Raw genomic sequence first — 27883 nt, forward strand, 5'->3', positions numbered from 1 at the left:
TACTTGGTATATTGACAGAAAACGTATATCTTGTACACCAAGGACCTGGGGAAGAGTTGCAGGGTAGAGGAGAACAAAATAATGTGCTAAGTATCTATTAAGGATCTATCATGCTAGAAAAGGTTGGAGGCCCCTGCCCTAGACTGCGGATTATACCATGTGTTTACGGTAAATTAAAACGTATGTAATCACGTCATTATTCAGCGACACTGGCTATTATTGTAATTCATGAAAATAATAATTAGCTTTTTGGTCTGAATTTAAGGATAGCAGTGTGGTTAATGTTAGGGTAAAGGTTAGGTTTAAAATCAGATTTTAAGAAGATAAATTGTAGAAATAGGCGGGGTTTAGCCATAACGTGTCATCCAAGTGGGGTGCTTCATTTTGGTAGTAGTGAAGGAGTAGCTAGCTACCTACTACGGATTCATAAAGTGTCATCCAAGTGGGGTGCTTCATTTTGGTAGTAGTGAAGGAGTAGCTAGCTACCTACTACGGATTCCATGGACTGCAGTGGTTTAGCTCAAACGTAATCTGATTTGAGTTCTACTACGGAAAAGACAGACAGCGAGACACCTTGATGAGACCGCGCTTCCTGCCTGCCTACGGACTTTCTCTCCCCGCTTGACCACCTCCCTCAGATGACCACTTAAACCATGAACTTTCTAATAACTCTAAATTACAGTATTTGTCTTTTTTTGTGTGTTTTGAAGCGCTTTGAGATTCTTTCAAAAAGCGCCATATAAGTAGAATACATTATTTATTATTATGACTGTGGTAACTAACTTTAGTGACGACCCATGTAAACAATCAACAGTCTACTTTTGTAAGGTTTTTCAGCCAAACAAGACAGGTTTCATTCATATTCATAAGCTGATTGTTTGGTAACGTTATTTCGAAGTTCAGATGGAATCACGTTCTGGCTATATCGGGTTCAGACAGCATTTTGCAACACAGGTAGTGTCGATCATGGAGATGTTGAGCGAAACGGCCGCAGCAGAAATCTGCAAGCTCTTTGAGGATGGCTACTCCACTTTATATTTGGAAATAACGCAACAAATGGCTCAAGAAATACAATACAGCAAGAGAGAATACAATGCTATGAAAGAAGAATTAAACATGAATGGAATGACTACTTGCCACACAGCCAGAGTGACAACACCAACAGGTAGGTTAGCAGACTAAATTAAATTATTCTTCGATGAGTTTTAACGGCAGTTAAAGGTGGCGGTAATGTTGCATTACCGCCACCTACTAGACTGGAGTACAACTCCCTTATACTTTACTTGAAAAAAAATTAATAAAAATACCCTACCATCTAACGCTACACTCACAAAAAAATAAATAAATAATATTATAATAAAATAACACCACCCTACTCCACTATTTAAATCTATTTAGTCCTACCTCAGGTCAACAACCTGAAAGGATGGGACACCACCACTTAACACACCCTGTAACTCTTTACATTTACGTCATTAGGCAGACGCTCTTATCCAGAGCGACTTACAAATTGGTGCATTCACCTTATAGCCAGTGGGATAACCACTTCACAATTTTTTTCTTATTTTTTTCTTTCTTTGGGGTGGGGTAAGGGGGGGGTAGAAGGATTACTTTATCCTATCCCAGGTATTCCTTAAAGAGGTGGGGTTTCAAGTGTCTCCGGAAGGTGGTGAGTGACTCCGCTGTCCTGGCGTTGTGAGGGAGCTTGTTCCACCATTGGGGTGCCAGAGCAGCGAACAGTTTTGACTGGGCTGAGCGGGAACTGTGCTTCCGCAGAGGAAGGGGAGCCAGCAGGCCAGAGGTGGATGAACGCAATGCCCTCGTTTGGGTGTAGGGACTGATCAGAGCCTGAAGGTACGGAGGTGCCGTTCCCCTCACAGCTCCGTAGGCAAGCACCATGGTCTTGTAGCAGATGCAAGCTTCAACTGGAAGCCAGTGGAGTGTGCGGAGGAGTGGGGTGACGTGAGAGAACTTGGGAAGGTTGAACACCAGACGGGCTGTGGCATTCTGGATGAGTTGTAGGGGTTTAATGGCACAGTCAGGGAGCCCAGCCAACAGCGAGTTGCAGTAATCCAGACGGGAGATGACAAGTGCCTGGATTAGGACCTGTGCCGCTTCCTGTGTAAGGCAGGGTCGTACTCTCTGAATGTTGTAGAGCATGAACCTACAGGATCGGGTCACAGCCTTGATGTTAGCGGAGAACGACAGGGTGTTGTCCAGGGTCACGCCAAGGCTCTTCGCACTCTGGGAGGAGGACACAACGGAGTTGTCAACCGTGATGGCGAGATCATGGAACGGGCAGTCCTTCCCCGGGAGGAAGAGCAGCTCCGTCTTGCCGAGGTTTAGCTTGAGGTGGTGATCCGTCATCCACACTGATATGTCTGCCAGACATGTAGAGATGCGATTCGCCACCTGGTTATCAGAAGGGGGAAAGGAAAATATTAGTTGTGTGTCGTCTGCGTAGCAATGATAGGAGAGGCCATGTGAGGATATAACAGCCAAGTGACTTGGTGTATAGCGAGAATGGGAGAGGGCCTAGAACTGAGCCCTGGGGGACACCAGCGGTGAGAGCACATGGTGCGGAGACAGATTCTCGCCACGCCACTTGGTAGGAGCGACCGGTCAGGTAGGACGCAATCCAAGAGTGAGCTGCGCCGGAGATGCCCAACTCTGAGAGGGTGGAGAGGAGGATCTGATGGTTCACAGTATCAAAGGCAGCAGACAGGTCTAAAAGGACAAGAGCAGAGGAGAGAGAGTTAGCTTTAGCAGTGCGGAGAGCCTCCGTGACACAGAGAAGAGCAGTCTCAGTTGAATGACCAGTCTTGAAACCTGACTGGTTTGGATCAAGAAGGTCATTCTGAGAGAGATAGCAAGAGAGTTGGCTAAAGACGGCACGCTCAAGAGTTTTGGAGAGAAAAGAAAGAAGGGATACTGGTCTGTAGTTGTTGACATCGGAGGGATCGAGTGTAGGTTTTTTGAGAAGGGGTGCAACTCTCGCTCTCTTGAAGACGGAAGGGACATAGCCAGCGGTCAAGGATGAGTTGATGAGCGAGGTGAGGTAAGGGAGAAGGTCACCGGAGATGGTCTGGAGAAGAGAGGAGGGGATAGGGTCAAGCGGGCAGGTTGTGGGGTGGCCGGCCGTCATAAGTCGCAAGATTTCACCTGGAGAGAGAGGGGAGAAAGAAGTCAAAGAGCTTCCTAGGGTTAGAGGCAGATGCTTGGAATTTAGAGTGGTAGAAAGTGGCTTTAGCAGCAGAAACAACTCTTCTGATGTCAAGTCTCGCACACGCAAATACCTCTCTGCAGTTGCCACCACAACCTCAATTTTCTGTGACTTACGTTCCATCCCTGCAGTAAAGATGATAACCATTGCTATAAAAGCTAAAAATCCCATCTTACTGAAACATATCACTTGTTGGCCTATCCCTCTGTACTGGTACAGATCTACTACTCACACCACTCCTCTCAGGATCCCTCCCCCTTGACACATATTCCTCTACTTTCTTCACTGCCTCAGCATATGACAACTTCTGCACTACTCTAACCCTGGAAGCCTCCACCTGCCTCTCTTGCACGAGACATTTCTGGTCCCCAGCCCCATGGGCACCCCTACAATTAACACATACCACTATTTTCCCCAATGCTACACATTCCTTTGTCTCATGCCCTTCTGCACACTTTCTCACACCTAGGAACCTCCCTCCTACACACTGCTGCCACATGCCCATAAGCTTGACACCTGTAACATCGTAATGTATTCGGCACAAAAGCTCTTACAGGATAACTTACATATCCTAACATCCCTTTGTCGGGCAAAGACTCAAAATAACAGACAATGACGCTTCTGTTTCACCACTCACACCACCCTGTCTGCGTCGCACCAAACGAGGAGCATCACAAACACCGGGAATCTTCCCTTTCAGTTGGTCAACTTTTACATTTACTGCTACGCCAGTAATCACTCCTTTCAATGGCGCCCTTTTCTTGAGCGCAAAACAATTCACATCTCTTGGCCCCATTCGTTTAACGCAGAGCGCCTGCTCCCTCTGACGAGCAGACCAAACTAAATTCCCAGATTTACAATGGAGTTGAGCCGCGACGTCACATAAAATACGTTTTTATCAAAAACAACGATTTCCGAGTCCGTAAGGGAGTTGCAGCGATGGGACAAGACTGTAACTACCAATTGGATATCACCAAATTGGGGAGAAAAAGGGGTAAAAAAAACAAAACGATTTCAGCATACAAAGTAAATGCGGGCTATTCTTTGGGTGATAAAATGCGCAGACTGGTCTCATAGACTAGACGTAACAAAGTAAACTTAAATCCGGGTCACTCAAATTTGTATGATATGTTACATTTGGTATGGTTGCATAAGATAGATTACTTAAGGCAAAAACGACAAGGTTGCTTGTTCAAATCCCTGAGCCGGTGGAAAAATCTGCCGTTTTGCCCTTGAGCAAGGCAGTTAGTTCCCCCCACAACAACTGCTCCCCGGGCGCAGATGATGTGGACGCCGATTAAAGCAGCTCCCCGCACCTCTCTGATTCAGAGGGGTTGGGTTAAATGCGGAAGACACATTTCGGTTGAATGCATTCAGTTGTGCAACTGACTAGGTATCGCCTTTCCCAAAGGTAGCATGTTCGAATTTCATCACAGGCAACTTTAGCTACTTTGCAACTACTTAGCATGTTAGCTAACCCTTCCCCTATAACCTAACTCCTAACCTTAACCCCTAGAGCTAGCTAAAGTTAACCACAACGAATTGGAATTCATAACATATACGTTTTTCACATTCGTAACATATTGTACAAATTGCAATTCGTTGTGCTGAGTGATTATTGCTTTTTGAGGTCGTTTTGGTTATTAGAAAATAGTCACGGTTCAATTTCGGTTTTGCATATTTTTTTAAACATTAAATGCATTATGAAATAATGACACCCACAAATCTGATCATTTCCATTGGTCAGGTGGTTTGAAGTTGTAGTGCCGCAAGTGGTTCCCGGATATAGACAGCTGCCAAAAGCACCAGGCGGTGCGGCACTGTGTGACCAACACCAATGCTAACCACCTTAGCTGTGAGCTGTGTGGAAAGTTGTTGCTCTAGCCTGTCATCTGAACAGACACAGACAGAAACAATGCCAGTCACAATGAACAACAGAATCAATGGTTGTCTGTCTCTCGATCTTTCTGTGTCTGTCCGTCCGTCCGTCCGTCTGTCTGTCACAGTCATGACCAGTCAGGAGTTTCTTCAAAGCAGAAAAATCCAAAATGCTGCCTTTTTTATATTAGGCTTCATTTACAAACAACAACAAGTGTTCTTACGTGTACTGTCTGATATATGGATAAAAAGAGGCATTTCTTCCAGCTCTATTCCAAAATGTTAATTTAATTAAAAAAACATTACTTACCTAATTTGTGCCTCACACTTTCAGAATGTCCCCTCCTGAATAAAGATATTAGGCCAGGATTCAATTCGAAACCGCGCTTTAGCGCGTTTGACATTTAAAGGTAATTTCCAATTGAGCCGACATCTGCAGCTCGATCGGATGAATGAATCCCGGCCTAAGGAGCAATGGTTAAAGCAACTGTCTCAGAGGTTGTGGGTTCTCATCTAGATGTATGTGCTTTTGTTTGTGCTTCTAATTTCAAAATGTCACTATGTCAAATACACAGGCAGATATGAAGAGGGCTGTGGCTCTGGGTTTAAATCCCTGCGGCTCTTCTAAGAGGTTCTAGGTTCATACCCCATCTCTTCTGCGTTAATGGACATTTCCGCCAACATTTCGAAGAGAAGGCTGATGAACGTGATAGACTTGGTGGCTCAGGGCCAGAGTCCTTGCCTTCCATTCATGGGTTCAAATCCCATTTCTTGTGCTTTAGTGGACACAAATGTCAACGTCAAAATTACAAAGAAAACTATTGAATATGAAAAAGATGGTGGCTCTAGGGTTGAGTTCATGCCTTTCATCCATGAGCTTATGGGTTCGAAAACCCATCGCTTCTGCTTTAGTCACTGAATGTCGATGTCAAAATTACGAAGAGAGGTGTAATGTGTGTGAAGGAGTCTGTGGCGCTGGGGTAAGGATCTCACCCCATAAGTACAGGGCTGTAGGTTTGAACCCAGTGCTGGCTCTGGATTAGGGTTGCCTCACCACTGAGGACTCTGCCGCAGAGTGAGTCAAATCCACTGGGGGTGACTGAAACACATAGAAGGGCACAATAAGTGGGAGTGGTTAAATCCTGCGGTTTCAGAACAGTAACCAGCAGTGGTTATGGAGTGAAACCGCTGGAAAAAGTAGACAGTGTTTTAATCGGCAAAAGCACTATTTAAAAACGAGGTGTTTACTTTTTCCAGATGTTTCCCTCCATAATCACTGCTGTTCACAGGAGTGGGAACCTCAAGTATTAACCCCCATCAGTTGACACACTCCACCAACACACCCATAGACTCTACCCGGGATTGAACCCACAACTCCATGCTTACAAGACGAAAGCCTTATGACTGAGCCACCAGCTCCTTCACGCACGCCGCTTCGCTTCCTAAGGTTGAGATTCAAGGAAACGTTCAAGAGTACACTAATAAGCCAACGTTGGAGTTGAAAATAGTGGTCTGTTAGCTTTGTGGTACCCACATTGGGTTTCCCTGTGACTCTCTACTGGTCAGGGCCATGCTTATCAATAATTCGGGCATCAACAGGCTTTCTGTCTGTCACCCAGCATAAGTTGGAGGTAGCTGGAGTTGGTTAGATGGCATCTCTACGCCAGACAGCTCTCCCTCAGACACTTGCCTGGAGGTCAGATCAGACAAATACCTCTGGGCAGAAACACATCAGAATGCAAACACAGCTAACCTCTGGAGAGATCAACTAGACCATTCAGGCCACACCTCTGAACTCACCTTACTACAACTCACCTTAGCTATCATGTTAACCAGGGGTTTTCAAATCTTACCCTACAAGGTCCAGAGACTGCTTGTTTTCTGTTCTACCTGATAATTAATTGTGCCCACCTGGTGTCCCGGGTCTAAATCAGTCCCTGATTGGAGGGGAAGATTGAAAAAAACAACAACAGTGGAACTGGCTTCGGGGTCCTGGGTCCGTATCCACAAAGCCTCTCAAAGTAGGAGTGCCGATCTAGGATCAGTATTGTCTTTTAGTTCATAATAAATAAGACTATATGGACATATACATGTATTCAAAACACATTCAACAAAATATTAATACATTATTTTATCAAAATAATTTATACAGTAATCTAAATATTAATACATTATTTTATCTAAATAATGTATACAGTAATATAAATATTAATACATTATTTTATCTAAATAATTTACAGTAATCTAAATATTAATACATTATTTTATCAAAATAATTTATACAGTAATCTTTGTTTAGTTTGTTTTGATATGAGGAAGAAAAGCCTTATACATGTACAGTGGGTTCCAAAATTATTGACACCCTTGATAAAGATGAGCAAAAATGTCTGTCTAAAAAATAAATATATATATATATTATTTTATACTAAAACAATTGCTCAGGGAAAGATTTCATTTAACAAGTAATATTTACTTTTCTCAAAAGAAGGTAGGGGTCAAAATGATTGACACAGCGGTTTTCCATACTTCACCTTGCAAGGATAACAGCGCTGAGCCTTTTTCTAAAATGTTTTATGAGTTGGAGAACACATTGGGAGGGATCTTAGACCATTCCTCCATACAGAATCCTTCCAGATCGTTGATATCCTTTGTCTGCGCTTATGGACTGCCTTCTTCAATTCAAACCACAGGTGTTCAATGGGTTGGCCATTGCAACAGTCCAGAGACAGATGGCCATTGCAAAATATTGATTTTGTCGCCATTTAACATGGATTTTTATGAGTGCTTGGGGTTATTGTCTAGCTGGAAGATGCACTTACTGTCAAGTTTCAGCCTCCTGACAGAGGAAACCAGGTTTTTGACAAAAATATCCAGGTGCTGGTTAAAGTTCATGATGCCGTTGACCTTAACAAGGGCCCTAGCAACCAGTGATTGTGCATACACAATCCCTCTCATAACATTATTTCTATAGAGTTACTCATAGCTCTCTGTGGTTCATTACAGCTGGAAGGTCCTCTGTTCTGAGACCAGTGTTCTGAGACCATGGCAGATGTTGTCCACATATGTTTCGTATGGTTTTCCTGGAGGTCTTCGCCCATGAGAGGGAACCCACAGTCTGAGACTGCTGGCAGCCAGCCTGGGATGTCTGACACACTGACCAGAAAATCTCAGCCTCTCAGCCCTGACCTTCTCACTGATCAATCAATCAATCAAATTGTATGTATAAAGCCCTTTTTACATCAGCAGATGTCACAAAGTGCTATACAGAAACCCAGCCTAAAACCCCAAACAGCAAGTAATGCAGATGGGGGCGGCAGGTAGCCTAGTGGTTAAGAGCGTTGGGCCAGTAACCGAAAGGAAGCTGGTTCGAATCCCCAAGCTGACTAGGTGAAAAATCTGTTGATGTGCCCTTGAGCAAAGCACTTAGCCCTAATTGCTATTGTAAGTCGCTCTGGATAAGAGTCTGCGAAATGTAGAAGCACAGTGGCTAGGAAAAACTCCCTAGAAAGGCAGAAACTTAGAGAGGAACCAGGCTCTGAGGGGTAGCCAGTCCCCTTCTGGCTGTGCCGGGTGGAGATTGGGTAGATCTCCATACAGGTGTTGAGACCAGGGGATCCTTTTTACCGCTCTTAGCATCCTGGTGTAGCGACCATTTAGATGCTGGTCAAGGGCAAAGATACACACAATAATTATTCTGCCAACAAACAAAACAGTTTCAGTTAAACGTTGTACTTCCCTTAAAAGCCACAACACTATAGATGGATGGGCTTTCAGATTGTTCGACAATAGAATCATTACTGTATTGGTCCTTTATCAAAGAGACATTCAGGAGGATTCCAATGAAGTAAAAATAACACTGACAGAAACTATAGAAAAGCACACTTCATAGATACAAACCACAGTAGGTCCTGCTGTGTACAAACAACCCCTTCCCTGCATACAACTCATACCTGGGGCTAACCACAAGACAGCACCTCTACTTGGTAATATTCTAGACAGGTTCCTAGTGTACAAACTAGTGTGAACATTTAAACATGAAAACTTTAAACGAAATTGGGATCTTTAACTTTAAGAAAAAATACCTAACTTAAAAACAATGGTATTTTTTTCCATTTTACAACATTTTAATCACATCACAAAACAACCACTAAGAGGTCCTGATCATCATTATAAAGGGACACGTTTAAATTAAACAAACCTAACGCAACAATGTTGTAACATTAGTAGCATCATTCACTGACAACAAATTCAACATTGTTTGTGAAGATAGATCACTGTAGTCTGAAATAACACCGGTAAATGTGAGATTCCAACCTACTGTTTTGTCACAGTTTAGGGCAGACAGTCAGGAACGTGTAGACTTTCTAATCTGTAGGACATCAGAGGGTTGTTTTAACGTCACTCAGCTTGCAGAGATAGCTACAAACACTTCCACCACCTGCGTTTGCGATTGTGTGATTACAATAGGCTGAGTGGTGACTGCCCTCTAGTGGAGGAACAACATAACACACTCTTTGGCTCAGTTTAAGCCCCGTTCTGATTTCCCCCCACTAATTGGCCTTTTGACTAATATCAGCTCTTTTGCAATTAATTGGGCAAAAGATCAGATTAGGGCTGCCTGTGTAAACGCAGCTTTCCATCTTGACATGAATAGTCAAATTTACTAAAGTTTGTACCATTTTCTTCAATAGGGAATATATGCTCAAAAACAAAGCTAAAACATGAAATGGTCATCGTTATACTTTACCTAAATTGATTTTTTACTTACTATCACTTTTATTTGACCTTTTCATTCAATCTTCTATGTTGAATTCCCTCTGAAAAATCTTCCGGGGCTAACTTAGTAAATCTGCTTTTACACAGGCAGCCCAATTCAGATCTTTTGCCAATTATTTGCATATCAAATTTTATTGGTCACATACATGTGTTTAGCAGATGTTATTGCGGGTGTAGCGAAATGCTTGTAAAGAAATGCTTGTAAAATAAAGTGGGTACAGTGATAACTAACTGATATTTTCCCTAATGTGTAAACAGCACAAAACCACATGGAATCTGATCTTTTAACTTCTGATTTATACCACATCCATATGTGGATCTCAATGCTGATACAAACCAGATCCTCCATAAGTGACCTGTCTGGACAATCAGATCGGATGTTTTCTTTTACACGTCGTCGCCTGCCGTTACCATGACAACCACTCCAAACTGTTAAGGAAGAGTGACAGGAAATGAGCATACATGCAGTAAAAAGGTCAACATGACGCAAAACGTGGGAGAAAGCCAGGGAAGAAAAACTGCCCACTCTTGTTGACGCCACGGAAAAATCAAGGCCGACTGCAATACTGCAGGCATTGTTAGCAGAACACTGGATCCCCATTATGGCGAATGAAAAATGGCAATCTTTGTGGTCAATCTTCGTGTAATAAAACAATGTTTTGAAAACAAAAATGGTACCAATAATTTCTTCTAATACACCAGATGTATGTCCTTGGACCGATTATTTTAAAATCCCACGCAAAAGAAGTTAAGGATAATTGAGTTGCTAATGGAAGCCTGCAGTACCCCGGTCGGCCTTAATTTGAGTTACTCAATGAGAGGGGGCAGCACTGAGCTTGCCTGCAATGTCACTTCCTGGAGTAGCTCAAACTGCTCATGTTATGTCTTCATGTGACGCCATCTTAACCGACTTCATTTGGCTTCAATGGCTATTAAGTCTTCACAAAAGGAATGAATGTTTTGTCCATTCATATATACACTAATTGGGGAATGTGCAAGGACGCCATCATTGGCAAATCTGATCTAACAAAGTGGATATTCGTCCAATTCTAACAGGCTCACAATGTGGTTACTAACACCATATTTGGATATATTTGGCTGGCTGTTTTCACGGCATAATATTTAGAAGTTGTTATTTTTAGGGTTTAGAAAAAAGTTATTCTAAATGCAAACTCTTGTTTGTATAAGCTGGTAGCATAGCTAGACATATAGAAATCGGTGGTTGTGGTTGTAGTCCTTTTTTAAGTGTGATGCAGTTGATTGTTGATGATGACATGAACATGTGTTGTGGTTGACATCCATACAAGCATTATACTCAAGATTTATACCCCAACGTGTGAAATACACATACAGACAATAACCTAAAGGTAGGCTAAATTTGATGGGCGGCAATGAGGAGATTCTGAATCTTCCCCCCAGGAGGAGGTCATGTGCATGGCGTTTCCATGGCGTTTCCATTGTTTTGGTCGAGTTCCATTGATCTCTTTATCGCATCTATGCATCTGTCTGGTACTTCAGAGGCTACATCAGTGTGAATGTGGAAAGCTGATATGGGTCACATGTAAAACTGAGTGTGGACAGTCAGAAAAAAGATATTGGATATAGAAAGAAAATCAGATTTGGGTTTTTAGGGTGGCTGTGTAAACATAGCCTAAGTGCCTTACCTATCCATCATAAACTGGATTGGTAAGATCTGAATCAAGCCTGTTGAATTAATAGAAGTAAATCAAAACTAGAGTTGAAACATGAAACAAGGGGAATGTTGACTTTAGGCAGGGGAAAGTTACAAGTCGTTGAACTCAAATAAGAGTCGGAAGGACCATGTTTAAGATAATGTCAGTAAAAAGTGGTATTGTATCACCAGTTTGGTTATGAGAAGGGAGGATAGACAGAAGGAAGACGCAACAAAAGGCAACCCTCTGTTACGCGATAGATCGCTAGACACAACTAGGTTTAATAAGAAGGTCAATGGCCAGATTATGGTGGGAAGGTACTAGCCATTTTTCAAAGTACAGTAGAACACTTGTGGGTGCGTCCTAAATGGCACCCTATTCCCTATATAGTGTACTACTTTTGACCAGGTGCCATTTGGGATGCAACCGGTGTCTTCCATGGTGGGTTGTCGGAGGGTAGGGTGAACAGAGCTGCAGTAACACTGGTGGTTGAACATAGCTCACGCCATGGCAGGAGCATCCACCATAGTAGTTTTGGGGCTTTTGTTCCTCACGGAATGCCACTCGGTAAGCGTTATTTAGATTTTGATTGGCTTTGGTTCATATTGTGCATAATTGTACTTCCGTAACACCCACACAAGTTGTGATGATGACATCTTATGTGCCATTTTAGTGTATTTTACGTGCACGTGTGTGTGTTTTTGTGTGCATGCATCATCTGTCTCTGAATCCAAATATAATTTAGTTAATATCAGATTATATCATAACAGGTTTCTTTATTCATTTTTTTGTTTTAATGTACTGAGATTGACATTTGTAGGGTATCACATAAAATTAACAAACTGTTCCTTTATCTTATCTTGAAAACTGTGATAGAACGGATAATTTTGACTTTAAAAAACGGTTTTGTTAAATGAGTTGTACAGCCTGAGAGAGTGAACAGGGTCCCCCTCTCCCCCTGTCCGTCCTGTCCACTAGGCCCCAATGCCGTGTGGGGAGATGGTGGGGCGTCTGCAGGCTGAGATGGAGGACCTGGTGAGGGTGATCAATGACCAGCACCGCTACATCCAGGGGCTTCACCACAGCCAGGCCCAGAAGCTGCCTCAGATCCCCCAGACACACCTCCAGACCGGGGACCAGTACAAAGGTCAGGCAGTGGATAGAACCACAGAGGTCCTGTTATTATGTATGTGTAATTCTATGCGTAGAACATAGAATGGGTAGGATTAATGGGCATTCCACACAGAGAAAAGTTGGTTTTTATTTGATTTTTTACTGAATTTATCATCCGTTTTTTTGTGTGATTCATGTTTGATTAGCTGTTAATTGTGATCTATTCAATTTAGTTTTTAAAACAGACTAAAATAGTCCAAAATAATGCACTGTATAAGGAATGGATCGGGTGCCATTTGGTGTGCATACCCTGTAACCATGTCCTCTGTGTGTGTAGACTGCACTGAGATCTTTAAGGATGGGAACTCAGTTAGTGGCCTGTATATGATCAGACCGGACCGGTCTCCCTCCTCCTTCATGGTGTTCTGTGACATGAGTGACGGAGGAGGCTGGACTGTCTTCCAGAGGAGAAAGGACGGAACCGAGTCCTTCGACAGGTAGGTGAAAATAAAACACCACTATCTACTTAGAGGGTGATTGATAACTTTTTCAAATGAATACATTCTATTTTAGTTACAGTGCACTGCAGTTATACTGCAATATAAGTACTGTTAATTTTTGTAAGGGCAATTGTAGGAATAAACAAATACTAATACTTTTTGATGTATTTTACATTAGATAGCCTAATTAACACCTTTAGGTTTGCAACAAATTTTCATGGTATGCTTTCTCAGAGCTCCAGCACAGATCATGTATTGGGCGATTCCACGCCAGCGGGAGCAGAAAATATTTTTGGAATCTCAGTTTGTTCTGGCAATTCTCACATAGAAACTTCATTGGGAGGAATGATGTTTAACATGCTTTTTACATTTGTATCACAAAACATTTCTTAGAAAATGGTGATGAAAGTGGCCACTTTAGGCCCTTTTTAGACCTATACAAGCCTCCTGTTAGACCATATGATCTGTGAACCGTACATGACAGACAACATCTTGATGTCTTTATACTCCATAGTGTTCTCTAGCTTATGGAATATGTCTCCACTCTGAAATACAAATGTTCACATTCATTTATTCAACATAAAAATATATATATATATGAATATCTCAAAAACAACCCTTTTTGATTTTGTTAATTTTAAGACATTGTTTGGAACACTATACTTTACAAGTACATCATATTTCCAGAGTGGGCTCTCTGGTACTTTTAATGATATAACTCAAACATCCTTCCTCCCGATGCCATTTTTGTGAGATTTGCCAAAACAATCAGCGATACCAAAACTATTTTCTGCTCCTGCTGGCGTGGAATCACCCTATCGTCAGTGTGTTTGTCTCCCTCCCTCTACAGAGCGTGGGTGGAGTATAAGCATGGCTTTGGAGACAGCCAGTCAGACGGAGAGTTCTGGCTAGGGAACGACCCCCTACACTACCTCACCTCTCAAGGTATAGAGGAAAACCTACAGCTAGGGCCAAGAGCTTTTCCCAACCACTTGATCTGACCACGAAAAACTCCCGGCCCCTAGAAACAGGCTATAATAGTAATATGACCCAGAGTTCTTCCTGATCTTAGTCAGGTTATAACTAGGGCCCAGAGTTTTCCTAATCAGGTAACAACACTTGGCCAGGAAAAACAGGCATCTGGCCAAATTCACACGAAATGTACCTAATAATGATAATGAATTGCTTTTACATTACATAGAGCTTTTAACTACAGTAGATCTCAAAAAGCCCTATTCAGACTTGAGATAAGTTGACTTAAAATGGACTCAAGTCCAGAAATGTTCACTTAAGTCCATCTTTTACTGCCTTAAATCCATGTTACGTTTACTTATCTCAAGTCTGATTAGGGCCCCGAGTGCTTTACATTGTACGAGGCCAAAGCAACTCAACTCATCCACCACCACTACTGTCTCACCCACCTTGGTGACAAACGGTGGCCATTTTGTATCTTTATTACCTGCAATTGACTCTGTTTTCTAGGCGACTACGACCTAAAGATCAACATGGAGGACTTTGATGGAAAACAGCGCTTCGCCAAGTACAAAAACATGAAAGTGGATGATGAAAAGGTACATGTGAACACAACACCACGGTCTTTACTGCAGACATTCCTTACATGAAACAGACACGGTTTCCCATAACATTGGGTGTCAGTATTTTGTCTACTGGTGTTCAGATTATACAAAAGGCAGTGGAAATATTGATAGAATTGAAAGAACAAGGACGTCTGTAGTATCTTTCCTTTCTTTCTTTCTTTCTTTCTTTCTTTTTAACCCACCACCAACCCTTCCCTTTCTTTGTTGACATTAGTCCTTGTTCGCAAAAACCGAACCAATCTACCGTTTATACTCTATAAACTGGGGATTACCAAGACCCATACTCAGAGTATGTTCTGACCAGCTGGCAAGTGTCTTCACTGACATTTTCAACCTCTCCCTGACCCAGTCTGTAATACCTTTTATGTGTCAAGTTGACCACCATAGTCCCTGTGCCCAGGAACGTCAAGGTCACCTGTCTAAATGACTAGCGCCCCGTAGCACTCACATCTGTAGCCATGAAATGCTTTGAAAGGTTGGCCATGGCTCACATCAACGCTATCATACCGGACACCCTGGACCCACTCCAATTCGCATACCGCCCCAACAGATCCACAGATGACTCAATCTCTATTGCACTCCACACTGCACTCTCCCACCTGGAAAAGAGGAAAGTTGTTCATTGACTACAGCTCAGTGTTCAACACCATAGTGCCCTCATTACTAAACTCAGGACCCTGGGACTGAACACCTCCCTCTGCAACTGGATCATGGACTTCCTGATGGGCCGCCCTCAGGTGTTGAGGGTAGGCAACAACACATCCACCACACTGACCCTCAACATGGGAGCCCCTCAGGGGTGCGTGCTTAGTCCCCTCCTGTACTCCCTGTTCACCCACGACTGCGTGGCCGCGCACGACTCCAATACCATCATTAAGTTCGCTGACGGCACGACGGTGGTAGGCCTGATCACCAACGACGATGAGACAGCCCATAGCAGGGCTCTCCCACCCTGTTCCTGGAGAAGTAACTTCCTGAATGTTTTCACTCCAACCCCAGTTGTAACTCACCTGGTTCAGCTTATCGTCCAGCTGATTATTAGAATCAGGTGTGCTAGATTAGGGTTGGAGTGAAAACCTATAGGTAGCTCTCCAGGAACAAGGTTGGAGAGCTCTGGCCTATAGGGAGGGAGGTCAGTGACCTGGCTGTGTGGTGCCAGGACAACAACCTTTCCCTCAATGTCAGCAAGACAAGAAGCTGATGGCGGACTACAGGAAACGGCGGGCCGAGCACGCCCCCATCCACATTGACAGGGCTGTAGTGGAGCGGGTCAAGAGCTTCCAGTTCCTCTGTGTCCACATCACTAAGGAATTAACATGTTCCATACACACCAACACAGTCGTGAAGAGGGCATGTCAATGCCTCTTCTACCTCAGGAGGCTGAAAAGATGTGTCATGGGCCGAGCTCCCTGCCATCCGTGACCTCTATACTGCTAAATAGTTCACCAAATAGCTACCCAGACTATCTGCATTGACCCTTTTTGCACTAACTCTTTTGACTCATCACATACGCTGCTGCTACTGCTTATTATCTATCCTGTTGCCTAGTTACTTTACCCCTACCCATATGTACATATCTACCTCAATTACCTCATACCCTTACACAGACTCGGTACTGGTTCCCCGTGTATATAGCCAAGCTATCGTTACTCAGTGTGGATTTATTACTGGTTATTATCTTTCTATTATTTTTCGAGTTTTCTCTCTGCGTTGTTGAAAAGGACCCGTGAGGAAGCATTTCACTGTTAGTCTCCACCTGTTGTTTACGAAGCATGTGACAAATACAATTTGATTTGAATGTCCTTGAGCAAAGGTACTGGGGCAAACCAGCAATCCTCTTCATCCACGTTCTCATATTAGCCCATCGTGGAACAAGATCAATATTTGTAGTCCGCAGTATTCAGAATGATACATCTCAGCAGTGCTCTGTTTAGGAGAACATTGAGCGTGTTACAGTATAAGCATATTACATACCTAGGTCTGTCACTCCTGGTCTTCAGCCTGTTACCTAAAGTTGTGGTACTTTTTACAGTAGGCGTGGGGGAAGTCTGGCCCATGACTTCTGCAGAGTGTGCACACCAATGTAGCAGGCATTTGTTTGCGGTCTAAACTGAAGACCACAATTAGTTGATTATTTGAAATCAGGTGTTAGGTTAAAGGAGATCGTTCAGTGATTTTACGTAGTTAAATATTCAAAATCGCTGAATTATTTCGTCCTAAAATACTAAAGAAATTACTCCCTAAAATACTCCCTAAATTACTCCTCTTCCCCCTCCAGGACCAGTATCAGCTTCATCTGGGTGATTACACTGGCAATGCGGGGGACGCCCTCCCCGAAGCCCACCCCCCTCGCAGTGGACAGTGGAACAGTCTAGGGGCCGGTCAGCTGGGAGTCAAGTTTAGTACCTACGACCATCCCAACAAGGAGGACGATGAGAAGTGTATCCGCCATGACAAGTCAGGCTGGTGGTTCAGCAAGTATGGCCTTCTGCATTACTGTGGAGATTCAGTAACCTCTCAACAACATTAGAGTATTGGCCTTCTGCATTACTGTGGAGAGTCAGTAACCTCTCAACAACATTAGAGTATTGGCCTTCTGCATTACTGTGGAGAGTCAGTAACCTCTCAACAACATTAGAGTATTGGCCTTCTGCATTACTGTGGAGAGTCAGTAACCTCTCAACAACATTAGAGTATTGGCCTTCTGCATTACTGTGGAGATTCAGTAACCTCTCAACAACATTAGAGTATTGGCCTTCTGCATTACTGTGGAGATTCAGTAACCTCTCAACAACATTAGAGTATTGGCCTTCTGCATTACTGTGGAGATTCAGTAACCTCTCAACAACATTAGAGTATTGGCCTTCTGCATTACTGTGGAGAGTCAGTAACCTCTCAACAACATTAGAGTATTGGCCTTCTGCATTACTGTGGAGATTCAGTAACCTCTCAACAGAATATTGGCACAAACATTTATTTTCTACATACACTCCCGACTCCTCTACGTATTTATTTGGACAGAGAAGCTAAAACTTTTAATTTGACTCTATACTCCAGCATTTTGAGATAAAATGTTTTGTATGAGACATGCCACCTTTTATTTGATGGTATTTTCATACGTATCCGTTTTACCATTTAGAAATGAATGTACCCCCATTTGAAGGTGTCATAAGTATTTATTCAATTTAGTCAAGTTTAGTATTTGGTCCCATATTCCTAGCATGTAATGACTACATCAAGCTTGTGATGCTCCACATTTGCAGTTTGTTTTGGTTGTGTTTCGCATTATGTTGTGCCCAATAGAAATTCATGGTTTTACGGATAATCGTGAATAATGACGAGTGAGAAAGTTACAGATGCACAAAGATCATGCCCCCAAAACATGCTAGTCTCTCACCATTCCAATAACAGGGGAAGTTAGCAATTTTTTGGGGGGTATGCTATTTATGCCTCTAACTTTCTTACTCATCCTTATTCACAATTCATTCAGGACTATCCGTAGTCATGGTAGCATCCACATGAATGTAGAAGTGTTCAGAAACATATTCTATTCTTATTTATAATAAAAGTGACTCCAAAATGACACAATACATTATTTACCATTCATTTCTATTGGGCACAACATAATCTGAAACACAACCAAAACAAATCAACCAATGGTTGGTGCCACTTCATCGATTGTGTTATCGACTGATAGATTGCTATAACATATGATATGGTTAGCTGATAGGCAAAATACCTATCCAGGAGTTTTAAGATCTGGCAACGTCCAAGCAGTGGAACGCGACCTATTACTATGAATCTCAGATGTTGGCGTCATTCTGCATCTCTCCACCAGGTGTGAGTCTGGCAACTTGAACGGTCACTACTACAACAGGCCGTACCAAGCGGTGATGGACGACGGGGTTGTCTGGTACACCTGGCACGGCTGGTGGTATTCAATCAAATCCGTAGTCATGATGATCCGGGCCTCCGACGTCCATCCAACTGGATCTGATGTCCAACTGACCAGAACGCCAGATGACGTCGATCCTTTTAGAGTTTTGCCTCAATTAGGATAGGCTGAAGGTGGTGTTACATCATAGAGAACATCCAATCATAACCATCTTGATGCTCATTCTCATTTGTCAAGCCAGTGAGATTTAAAGAGATTTTCTGGTAATTTTATATTTTTTTAGCCAGTAGTTCTGAAAGTAGCACTCACGAGCCAAAAGTGGTCCCCGAACATTGCGTACTACGTCACATATGTAAAGATATGTGTACCACGTCATTGCTCTCTCTCTCTCTGCGGTGTCCACTAAGCTGTTGGGCCTGCCCTACAACCTCATTGGATAATGCTGGGCAGGCTTCTTGCTAGCTGTCACTCAAATGCGAGGGGCTGAAGCTCATTGGCTAGAACTCAAATTGCTAGGGGGCTTGCACATTTGGGTGGGAAATGTAGGGAAAATGACACACCACAGCTTGAAAAGAACAGTCGCTTTCAAACTAGGGATTTCAAGGCTAATTGAGGTAAAACAGTAATTCTGCTCATAGGTTATTAAGGGATTACATTTATTTTCATCGTCAATTGCACACCAAAAATGTATTTCAGCTTTTAACCCAACCCCTTTGAATCGGAGAGGTGTGGGGAGCTGTTGTTGTGGGGGGGTTCACTGCCTTGCTCAACAACAGATTTTTCACCTTGTCAGCTCAGGGATTCGAACTGGCAACCTTTTGGTAACTGGCCCAACGCTCTAACTCGCTAGGTCACCTGCCGCTAGGCCATATACATGTATGAACTACACATCCAGCCCAAAGCAGGAGGTTTAAAACATACTTTCTTAGATGCCAACGTACCGTCTTTAACTTCTGTTAAAAATAACATAGTGAATGTGACTGTTGGGTGATTTTACCATGTTTTTATTTTATAAATAATGGTACAATGTGTGTGCAATTTTGTCCTTTCAACTCGAATAATCAGAATGTGACTAAATTTGAATAAAATTTTAACTATGATCAACTCTCACTTTAACAGAAATATTGTCTATATTTTCCTCCCCAGAGTTTTCTCTGGCACCCAGAATGGGCACGTTCCAGGTCATTCCCTCTGCCACCCAGACTGGGCACGTTCCAGGTCATTCCCTCTGGCACCCAGACTGGGCACGTTCCAGGTCATTCCCTCTGGCACCCAGAATGGGCACTTTCAAGGTCGTTCTTTCTGGCACCCAGACTGGGCACTTTCAAGGTCGTTCTTTCTGGCACCCAGAATGGGCACTTTCAAGGTCGTTCTTTCTGGCACCCAGACTGGGCACTTTCAGGTCGTTCTTTCTGGCACCCAGACTGGGCACGTTCCAGGTCCTTCTTTCTGCCACCCAGACTGGGCACGTTCCAGGTCATTCCCTCTGGCACCCAGAATGGGCACGTTCCAGGTCGTTCTTTCTGGCACCCAGAATGGGCACGTTCCAGGTCGTTCTCTCTGGCCACATTACAATCCAACGTTCCCATCTCAAAAAGAGACTGCTCTATCATATAAAGGGCTTCCTCAGACAAACACTTCTCCAGACATTGTGAGATCTGATCTACTACACAGATTGACTGTACTAAAGACAACCTAGAATGCGCCCACATTTCTTAGTGTTTTAAGCCAACCCTTAAAACATTCACTAGTTTCTACCTGTTACTACTGCAGCCAGAGATGATAACATACACTAGAAGTGATTGAACAGTGTGTCAAACAAAGCAGTATTACATTACAGAGAGACAGACAGAGCACCAAAACCTCACCAGTGAAAAGATCATTGAGAGTGTATTATTTCCATGTTTAAGCACAGTAGAGTAGTCGTAGAGGAGATTTGAGGCCAATGTTAAAATGATCTGTGCCCTCCAGGGTGGAGTCCTTTCTCTGGGTACTACTGCACAACAACAAGAGCGAGCGCACACACACACACACACACACACACACACACACACACACACACACACACACTATGAGGAGACACAGCTTCGGCATAGCGGACAATCATTTTAACAGGTAAAATACTTTAGTGTGTATAACCAATCTCTTCCCATGTATCACATCATACAACAGCTATATGACTAATAATATCCACTATTTATCGACGGATAACAAAGATAACATTGAGCTTGATTTTTATCATTTGTTTATTTACGTTTTAAAATGAAACAAAAGGATGGTAGGTTTGAGGCATTCTTGGAGAAGTGGAGAGGTTTGAGATAACATTGGCTCAACACAAAGTTATGGAGTTTTGGATTGGGAACATTCTGAGCGATAAAGCACAGATGGGCAAATACATTCCACAGTTTTATTAAGGTAGAGAGATGAAGGGTTGGGATTAAAGTCAACTATCCGTGTCCAGATATGGACTGTTTATACAAGGGGTCAAAAGCAAGTGCTCGTTGGATAAAGCTCTGCTCTTCAATAAGTCACCCTCAAAGTCCTCAAAAACGCTCTATACCAAAGATGGCGGATAAATGAAGATGTCCCACTCAGGCCGTTTACCATAGATTTTATTTTTTATTGACTGTATATGAACCAGAAAAAAGGGAATGTGATGTCTCGCTTCCACTTCCGTCTCTGGCCTATACCATTTTAACATTTTCAAAACTACATCCAAGGTTTTTCGCACAAACTTTATTAGGGGAGCGGGGAACACGATGCACAAAAAAAAGGACAATCAATACGAGGTGAGACGCTATGTACAAACCCTGAGGTTTAAGTTGCCTGTTCCTTCTCTCCGCTGAGGGGGGAAAAAGAGTGAGAGAAATCAGGCGAAAAAGAACGAGGGCAGAATTGTCCCGCGCTTTAAGTGCATCTGTGCAACACTGTCTTCTCTTTTTGGGAGCAAAGAAAACGTCTGTACAAGTCATTGTCGGCAGAAGCCAAAACTGCAGCGTCATCATATGAAGTAGTCCATCCGTATTCGGAATAGCTTTGTCTCCTTGAGAGGCTGGGGTTGGTGATCTGGGGGGTAGGAGGTAAGGGAGTGTAGAGGGGTGTTGTCTTTAGACACAAACACTCTCTCCCCACACACACACACACACACTCTCTCCGCACACATACACACACTTTCCCACCCTCCCTCCCAACACACACACACTGTCTCTCTCTCCCGGGTTTGGGTTATCTGGTGGGCGAGAGTGGGGCTGCGGTGGTGGGGAAGGAGGCGGAGTTACGGGGCGAGTGGAAGGGCGAGGAGGGCGAGAGGCGGCGGGGGCTGGCCAGGTCACCGTTGTGCAGCTTCCACAGCAGCTCCTCATTCTCCATGGAGAGACGCTTGTTGACCTTGGACTCCTTCTGCAGGGTCTGCTGCAGCATGGCCTGCTCACTGGACAACTGCCTGCAGGAGACCCAGAGAGGAGAGAGGGGTCAGAGAGAGGAAGAACACACACACACACACACACACAGAGTGAAGGTGGTTCACCAAACATCCTCTATTAGACCAACACAGATAAACACACACAGAGGAACACACACATTCTTAGAACCACATTCTGTATGATAGAAACCCTGCTGGAAGGACAGATTGTGAAGATGAGGATTCTGGAGAAAGATGAGTCACACTCACTCTCTCTCACACACACACACACACACACACACACACACACACACTCCTCTGTGCAGTACGTACCTGGAGAGTGCGGTGTGTTTGTCCATGCGGGCCCTGTAATCTTCATTCTCCTGCTGGACTTTGTTCAGACGCTCCTCCAGCTTCACGTTGCTCTCCATCTGGCGCCAGACAGACAACACAAAGACAACGTCACATCCTGTACTGCATATTCATATCTACTACTGAAATATGTGTATTTATAAACGGTAATAAGGTATTGAAAAGCAAAAGGAAAACTTTATAACCACAAATCCACAAATGGGTGCTAAGTGGCATAAATAAATCCAGGTACTCGTGTGGGTTTGAAAGTTTAAAAAGCCTTTGATGTGTGGGATAAGGCATTATTGAAATACACCAACGCGTATTGGCTCATGCCTTCATTAGGGTGTCTATAATAATGTATATTGGAATATCCTTTACAATCCTGTGTTTTTATTCTTATGACATTTTCACATGGTATATGTAAAAAGTAAAAATGTAGATTTTTCTCTCTCCGCTCCTGTACTTTAATCATGCCATGGTCCTATGTACTTGTTTGCATGTATAGATTTGCTCGCAGCGTCACATTAGTGGAAACCAAGCCTGTTCTCAGGGCAGGCCTGGTTGTAGCTAGATATATTTTAGCTAACCCTAACCCTTTTCCTAACCTTAACCTAATTCTCCTAACCTGCTGCGTAAGTTCCACTAACCTGTTACGAAATGTAACTTCTGCTAGTCAAAACCGGCAGACCTGCACTGAGAACAGTCTTGGTTTCCACTAATGCGATACAGCGATTTACTCACTAGATCATGTGACATTATGCAATTAACCTCAAATAGAAGCCTGGTGTGCGTGCTCACCATTCACACTGATGATGGCTTGATGCAGAAACGTTTGTGTTTTCAACTTTTATTCATGCACTTTTCTGCACAATTAACTTTTGGGTACCATAATGTCATAATACAACATCTTCATTTTTGCATTTAAGCCTCAGTTTTGGATTATTTCCTCCTTTGCGACAGTGTGCGGCTCTCCATCTCTTCCAGTATTCTCATTGTGATACCTATGCACCTGGAACAGACACTATTTGATATAAAGGACCTTTAAAGAGCGCAGACAGCCTCCTATCTTTTTATATTGGAATATCAACCATATTCATTTAAAAGCTAATGGAATGTTATTCCTATATGCTATTTATCAATCGTACTGGAATATATTTATTGCCACGGTCACCTCGGCTTCTGATAAACACTTTGAGACAAAGGTATTTGTTTTACTAGGTTGCTCTTCGGCGAGGCAGACTCAACCTTTGCAATCATGACTCATTATTTGTGGTGTATTTATGCAGTTTTGTTTTGCAGCCAAATGACTGTATGTGGTGACTCCCAAGACTGAAGGCAATCTATCATAAGCTTTAACGGCAAAAACAAGCCCTTAGTAAAACACTCAGCCTTTACAGGTGTGTGTGTGTGTGTGTGTGTGTGTGTGCACGTCTTATAAGGGATTATATAAGATGACACACCCTTTCAGTGATGTACAGAAAGAGCTAGCAAAAACAACAGGGAACATACACAGGGGCAAGCTCAGGGCATGTGTGTGTGTGTGTGTGTGTGTGTGTGTGTGTGTGTGTGTGTGTGTGTGTGTGTGTGTGTGTGTGTGTGTGTGCGTGCGTGCGTGCATTCTCACCAGCTTGTCCATCTGCATGAGTTTCTTGTCCTGTTGGTGAAGCTGCTTGGTCTTCATCTCCAGAACCACCTTAAGACTCTCCAGCTCCTGTCCCAGATACAACACATGGGAGTCCTTCTATATGGAGAGAGGGAGAGGGAGATAGAGAGAGGGGGTGAAGAGGGAGAGAGGGGGTGAAGAGGGAGAGAGAGAGAGAGAGAGAGAGAGAGAGAGAGAGAGAAAGAGAGAGAGAGAGAGAGAGAGAGAGAGAGAGAGAGAGAATTTCATTCACAAACCATTGTCCTATCCCTGACCTCTTCTATTCCCCCACAAACTGTTGTTCCAGACAAACAACAGTCGTTCAAAAACCCAATTTTAGTTGGACGATTGCAGTACCAGAGTTGTGGGTTTGATTCCCAAATGAAACAAAATATGCATGAGTCACAGTGGATAAATCCCCAAACACTGCCATCTCAGAAACGGACACAATGACCAGTGCTGCATTTCCATTCCCAACCAGCAGGGGACAGTATTACACCAGTATAAAGACCATATGGCCCAATAACAAGAAGAAGAGAAGCAGTAAACATGTCCCTGGGACATCTGTCTCACAGCAGTAGTATTGTAGACTGAGGTACACAGTGTACCAGAATAATAGCATTATTCAGCACCTGTCTGTGTCCCAGAGGGCTCTGGTCAAAATTAGGGCACTACATAGGATGACATCATACTCCATTTACCAGGTTCTTCTCTGCCAGAATCCTCCTCCTCTCCTCCTCCGCTCTCAGCTTCTCGCTCAGCGCCTCGTTCTCCAACGTGAGGTCCTGTATTTTCTCCTGTTGTGGGTGTGAGAGAGAGAGAAAGTGGGTGAGAGCGTCAACAGTGTTAATCCCTGATACTGAGTTTATATAAGACAGACAGAAGATAGTAGTGTTGGTAAGGCTGTGATCAGGGAGGTACAGGGAACATGGATCTTACAGTGAGAGTGGCCTCCGTTTCCTTTAGTGTTTTGTCCAGGTTCTCCAGGTCCTGTTCCAGAGTTTTCCTGAGCTCTGCAAAACAACAACACACACACTGAGTCAATTATAGGGGAAATCTAGTTATTTATTCACTAATTAAACAATTTTGGATTAATAATTTCCCATGTGAAAACCAACCAAGTGTGTGGATGCCTGAGATGGATGGATTGTTGGATGGATTGATGGGTGGATGGATGGATGGATGGATGGATGGATGGATGGGTTGATGAATGGATGGATGGATTGATGGATGGATTGATGAATGGATGGATTGATGGATGGATGAATTGATGGGTGGATGGATGGATGGATTGATGAGTGGATGGATGATTGATGGTTGGATGGATTGATGGGTGGATGGTTGGATGGGTGGATGGATGGATTGATGGGACAGAAGAATGGAGGGATGAATTCCAAATGAAAAGACCAATGAGTTCTGTGATATGAGGGTGTGTGGTTGTGTGTCCTCACCTTGGACTGCGGTGTCGTGGGTCAGTTTGAGCGTGTCCATCTGCTGAGCGTGACTGGCCTCAGAGTTTTTCCTCAGAGTCTCCTGTCTGCTCCTCATCTCCTCCAGCTGACAGAGAGAAGAAGAAGAAAAGAAAAGAGAAGAAGAAGAAAATGAAAGAGAAGAAGAAAAGAGAAGAAGAAGAAAAGAAAAGAGAAGAAGAAAAGGTTTCATCAATTGATTGATTCCTTGGGGTCCTCTCACCAGTCAGTAACACAAGTTGGTTATTTCAGTATGCCATTACATTTATAGGGTGTATCTCAATAGTCTAATATGGTTTCCTCTTTATACTTCCAATTCATACTACTAAGATTCCCCCATTATTATTACACATTTCAAATCAAATCAAAGTTTATTGGTCACATACACAGTTTACCAGATGTTATAGCGGGTGCAGAGAAATGCTTGTGTTACTAGCTCCTAACAGGGCAGTTAAAATGAGAAATAATAGAATGAGCTATGTGGAGAATCCAGTATTTAAATAATAGAATGAGCTATGTGGAGAATCCAGTATTTAAATTATAGAATGAGCTATGTGGAGAATCCAGTATTTAAATAATAGAATGAGCTATGTGGAGAATCCAGTATTTAAATACACAGTGTGAAAGCAGAATAAAAGAAATGGGAAGTGTCCAGTATTTAATGTCTCTATATACATGGGGTAGCAGCATTGGCTATGTGTGTGTGTGTGTATGTGCAGGAGTCTGTGTGTGTATGAGGTGTGTGTTTTGTGTGTGGGAGTGTGTGCAAAAAGTATCTGATTTGGAACATGCTCATGTCGATGATTTATCGCTGATTGAATTAGCATTTTAGCTCTACAGTTAGATGTAGGTCATAGATGACTTAGGAAATATTCCTACGTGCCAATTCATATTCATCCATGCCGCCCCGTTGTACCGCTGATGACATCAGGGTGTAATAACCATGGCAACGGTCGTAAATCCCGGGCAGTGTTTACGAGTTGGGCTCTGTGTGTGGTGTGTGTAAGAGCCAACGGAGTGTTTCAGAAGTGTACTAATGCCGCGTTTACGTGCTAGTAGGAACTAGGAAACTCTGAAATGTCCAACTTTCTAATAGGTTGTAGTTAAACACGTGCCGCGTTCAACCAGTTAGCAAGTTGGACATTTCAGAGTTCCGACTATCACGTGAACACGGCATAAATCACAGGACGCGAGTCATAGCGATGACATCACACCAACCCTATCCCCTCAGCCCCCAGCAGCCTTAGAGGCGGCGTATCGATCGCTAATAGCTAAAAACTCAATACTGTGTTTATAGTGCACTGACATTGATCAACGTTGGCTCTATGCCTTTTGTTCATGTTCTGCTCTGACCGCCTGTGTTCCAGTCCCAGCTGGTTACACAAGTGTGACTTACTGGGTTCAAAACCCGGACTTCTCCGCACTGTAAGACCTGTGTTAGCCCTCTGAGCTAAAGCCTAGGCATTAACTCAGAGAGCCAACACGAGTCTTTACGTCTTAAGGCAAGGTTACTCATCATCATCATCATCATCACCATCATCATCATCATCATCAGCTATCTCAAGGCCATCAGACTGTTAAATAGACATCACTAGCCGGCTACCACCCGGTTCCACAACCCTGCACATTAGAAGCTGCTGCCCTATATACATAGAATCACTGGCCACTTTAATAATGGAACACTAGTCACTTTAATAATGTTTACATACTGCTTTACTCATCTCATATGTATATACTGTATTCTATTCTACTATATTTAGTCAATGCCACTCCAACATTGCTCGTCTTAATATTTATATATTTCTTAATTCCATTTGTTAACTTTTAGATTTGTGTGTATTGTTGTGAATTGTTAGATACTACTGCACTGTTGGAGCTAGGAACACAAGCATTTCGCTACACCCGCAATAACATCTGCTAAATATGTGTACAGTGCCTTGCAAAAGTATTCATCCCCCTTGGCGTTTTTTCCTATTTTGTTGCATTACAACCTGTAATTTAAATGGATTTTTATTTGGATTTCATGTAATGGACATACACAAAATAGTCCAAATTGGTGAAGTGAAATGAAAAAAATAACTTGTTTCAAAGAATTCTAAAAAATTAATAACGGAAAAGTGGTGCGTGCATATGTATTCACCCCCTTTGCTATGAAGCCCCTAAATAAGATCTGGTGCAACCAATTACCTTCAGAAGTCACATAATTAGTTAAATAAAGTCCAACTGTGTGCAATCTAAGTGTCACATGATCTCAGTATATATACACCTGTTCTGAAAGGCCCCAGAGTCTGCAACACCACTAAGCAAGGGGCACCACCAAGCAAGCGGCGCCATGAAGACCAAGGAGTTCTCCAAACAGGTC

The 27883-nt window shown here is 43.1% G+C and overlaps 2 protein-coding genes across 6 annotated transcripts in view; one reads left to right on the forward strand and one right to left on the reverse strand.

Annotated features, from left to right (window-relative positions):
• Nucleotides 1-11861: 11861 nt before the first annotated feature.
• LOC121558625 (fibrinogen-like protein 1) lies at nucleotides 11862-19421 on the forward strand. The gene is made up of 7 exons (XM_041872020.2): nucleotides 11862-12117; nucleotides 12529-12697; nucleotides 13001-13160; nucleotides 14014-14108; nucleotides 14646-14734; nucleotides 17040-17239; nucleotides 18600-19421. Exons 1-7 carry the CDS (start codon nucleotides 12058-12060, stop codon nucleotides 18820-18822), a joined length of 996 nt encoding a protein of 331 aa, XP_041727954.2. The 5' UTR covers nucleotides 11862-12057; the 3' UTR covers nucleotides 18823-19421.
• Nucleotides 19422-20884: 1463 nt separating this feature from the next.
• The window catches only part of LOC121558649 (microtubule-associated tumor suppressor 1), a 78845-nt gene continuing 71846 nt past the window's right edge, over nucleotides 20885-27883 (reverse strand). For 4 of the 5 annotated variants that reach the window (XM_045222788.1, XM_041872062.2, XM_041872064.2 and 1 more), the window contains 7 exons: nucleotides 25504-25609; nucleotides 25171-25185; nucleotides 24992-25065; nucleotides 24754-24849; nucleotides 24035-24151; nucleotides 22390-22487; nucleotides 20885-22098 (listed from right to left, as the gene is read on the reverse strand). In XM_045222788.1, the coding sequence (XP_045078723.1) occupies nucleotides 21882-22098; nucleotides 22390-22487; nucleotides 24035-24151; nucleotides 24754-24849; nucleotides 24992-25065; nucleotides 25171-25185; nucleotides 25504-25609 (723 nt within the window). In that variant the 3' untranslated portion in view covers nucleotides 20885-21881. The remainder of the gene's footprint in view (nucleotides 22099-22389; nucleotides 22488-24034; nucleotides 24152-24753; nucleotides 24850-24991; nucleotides 25066-25170; nucleotides 25186-25503; nucleotides 25610-27883) is intronic. The other variant, XM_041872063.2, reaches the window with a different exon arrangement.

Source organism: Coregonus clupeaformis, chromosome 10, assembly GCF_020615455.1.
Source record: "Coregonus clupeaformis isolate EN_2021a chromosome 10, ASM2061545v1, whole genome shotgun sequence".
Classification (NCBI taxonomy): Eukaryota; Metazoa; Chordata; class Actinopteri; order Salmoniformes; family Salmonidae; genus Coregonus; species Coregonus clupeaformis.

What these genes read in the sequence shown, in the direction of transcription:
- LOC121558625 (XM_041872020.2), top strand. Translation starts at nt 12,058, where the DNA reads ATGGCAGGAGCATCCACCATAGTAGTTTTGGGGCTTTTGTTCCTCACG. An exon ending in ACACTACCTCACCTCTCAAG is followed by an intron (nt 14,109 to 14,645) that starts GTATAGAGGAAA and finishes TCTGTTTTCTAG; the next exon opens with GCGACTACGACCTAAAGATC. An exon ending in TGAAAGTGGATGATGAAAAG is followed by an intron (nt 14,735 to 17,039) that starts GTACATGTGAAC and finishes TTCCCCCTCCAG; the next exon opens with GACCAGTATCAGCTTCATCT.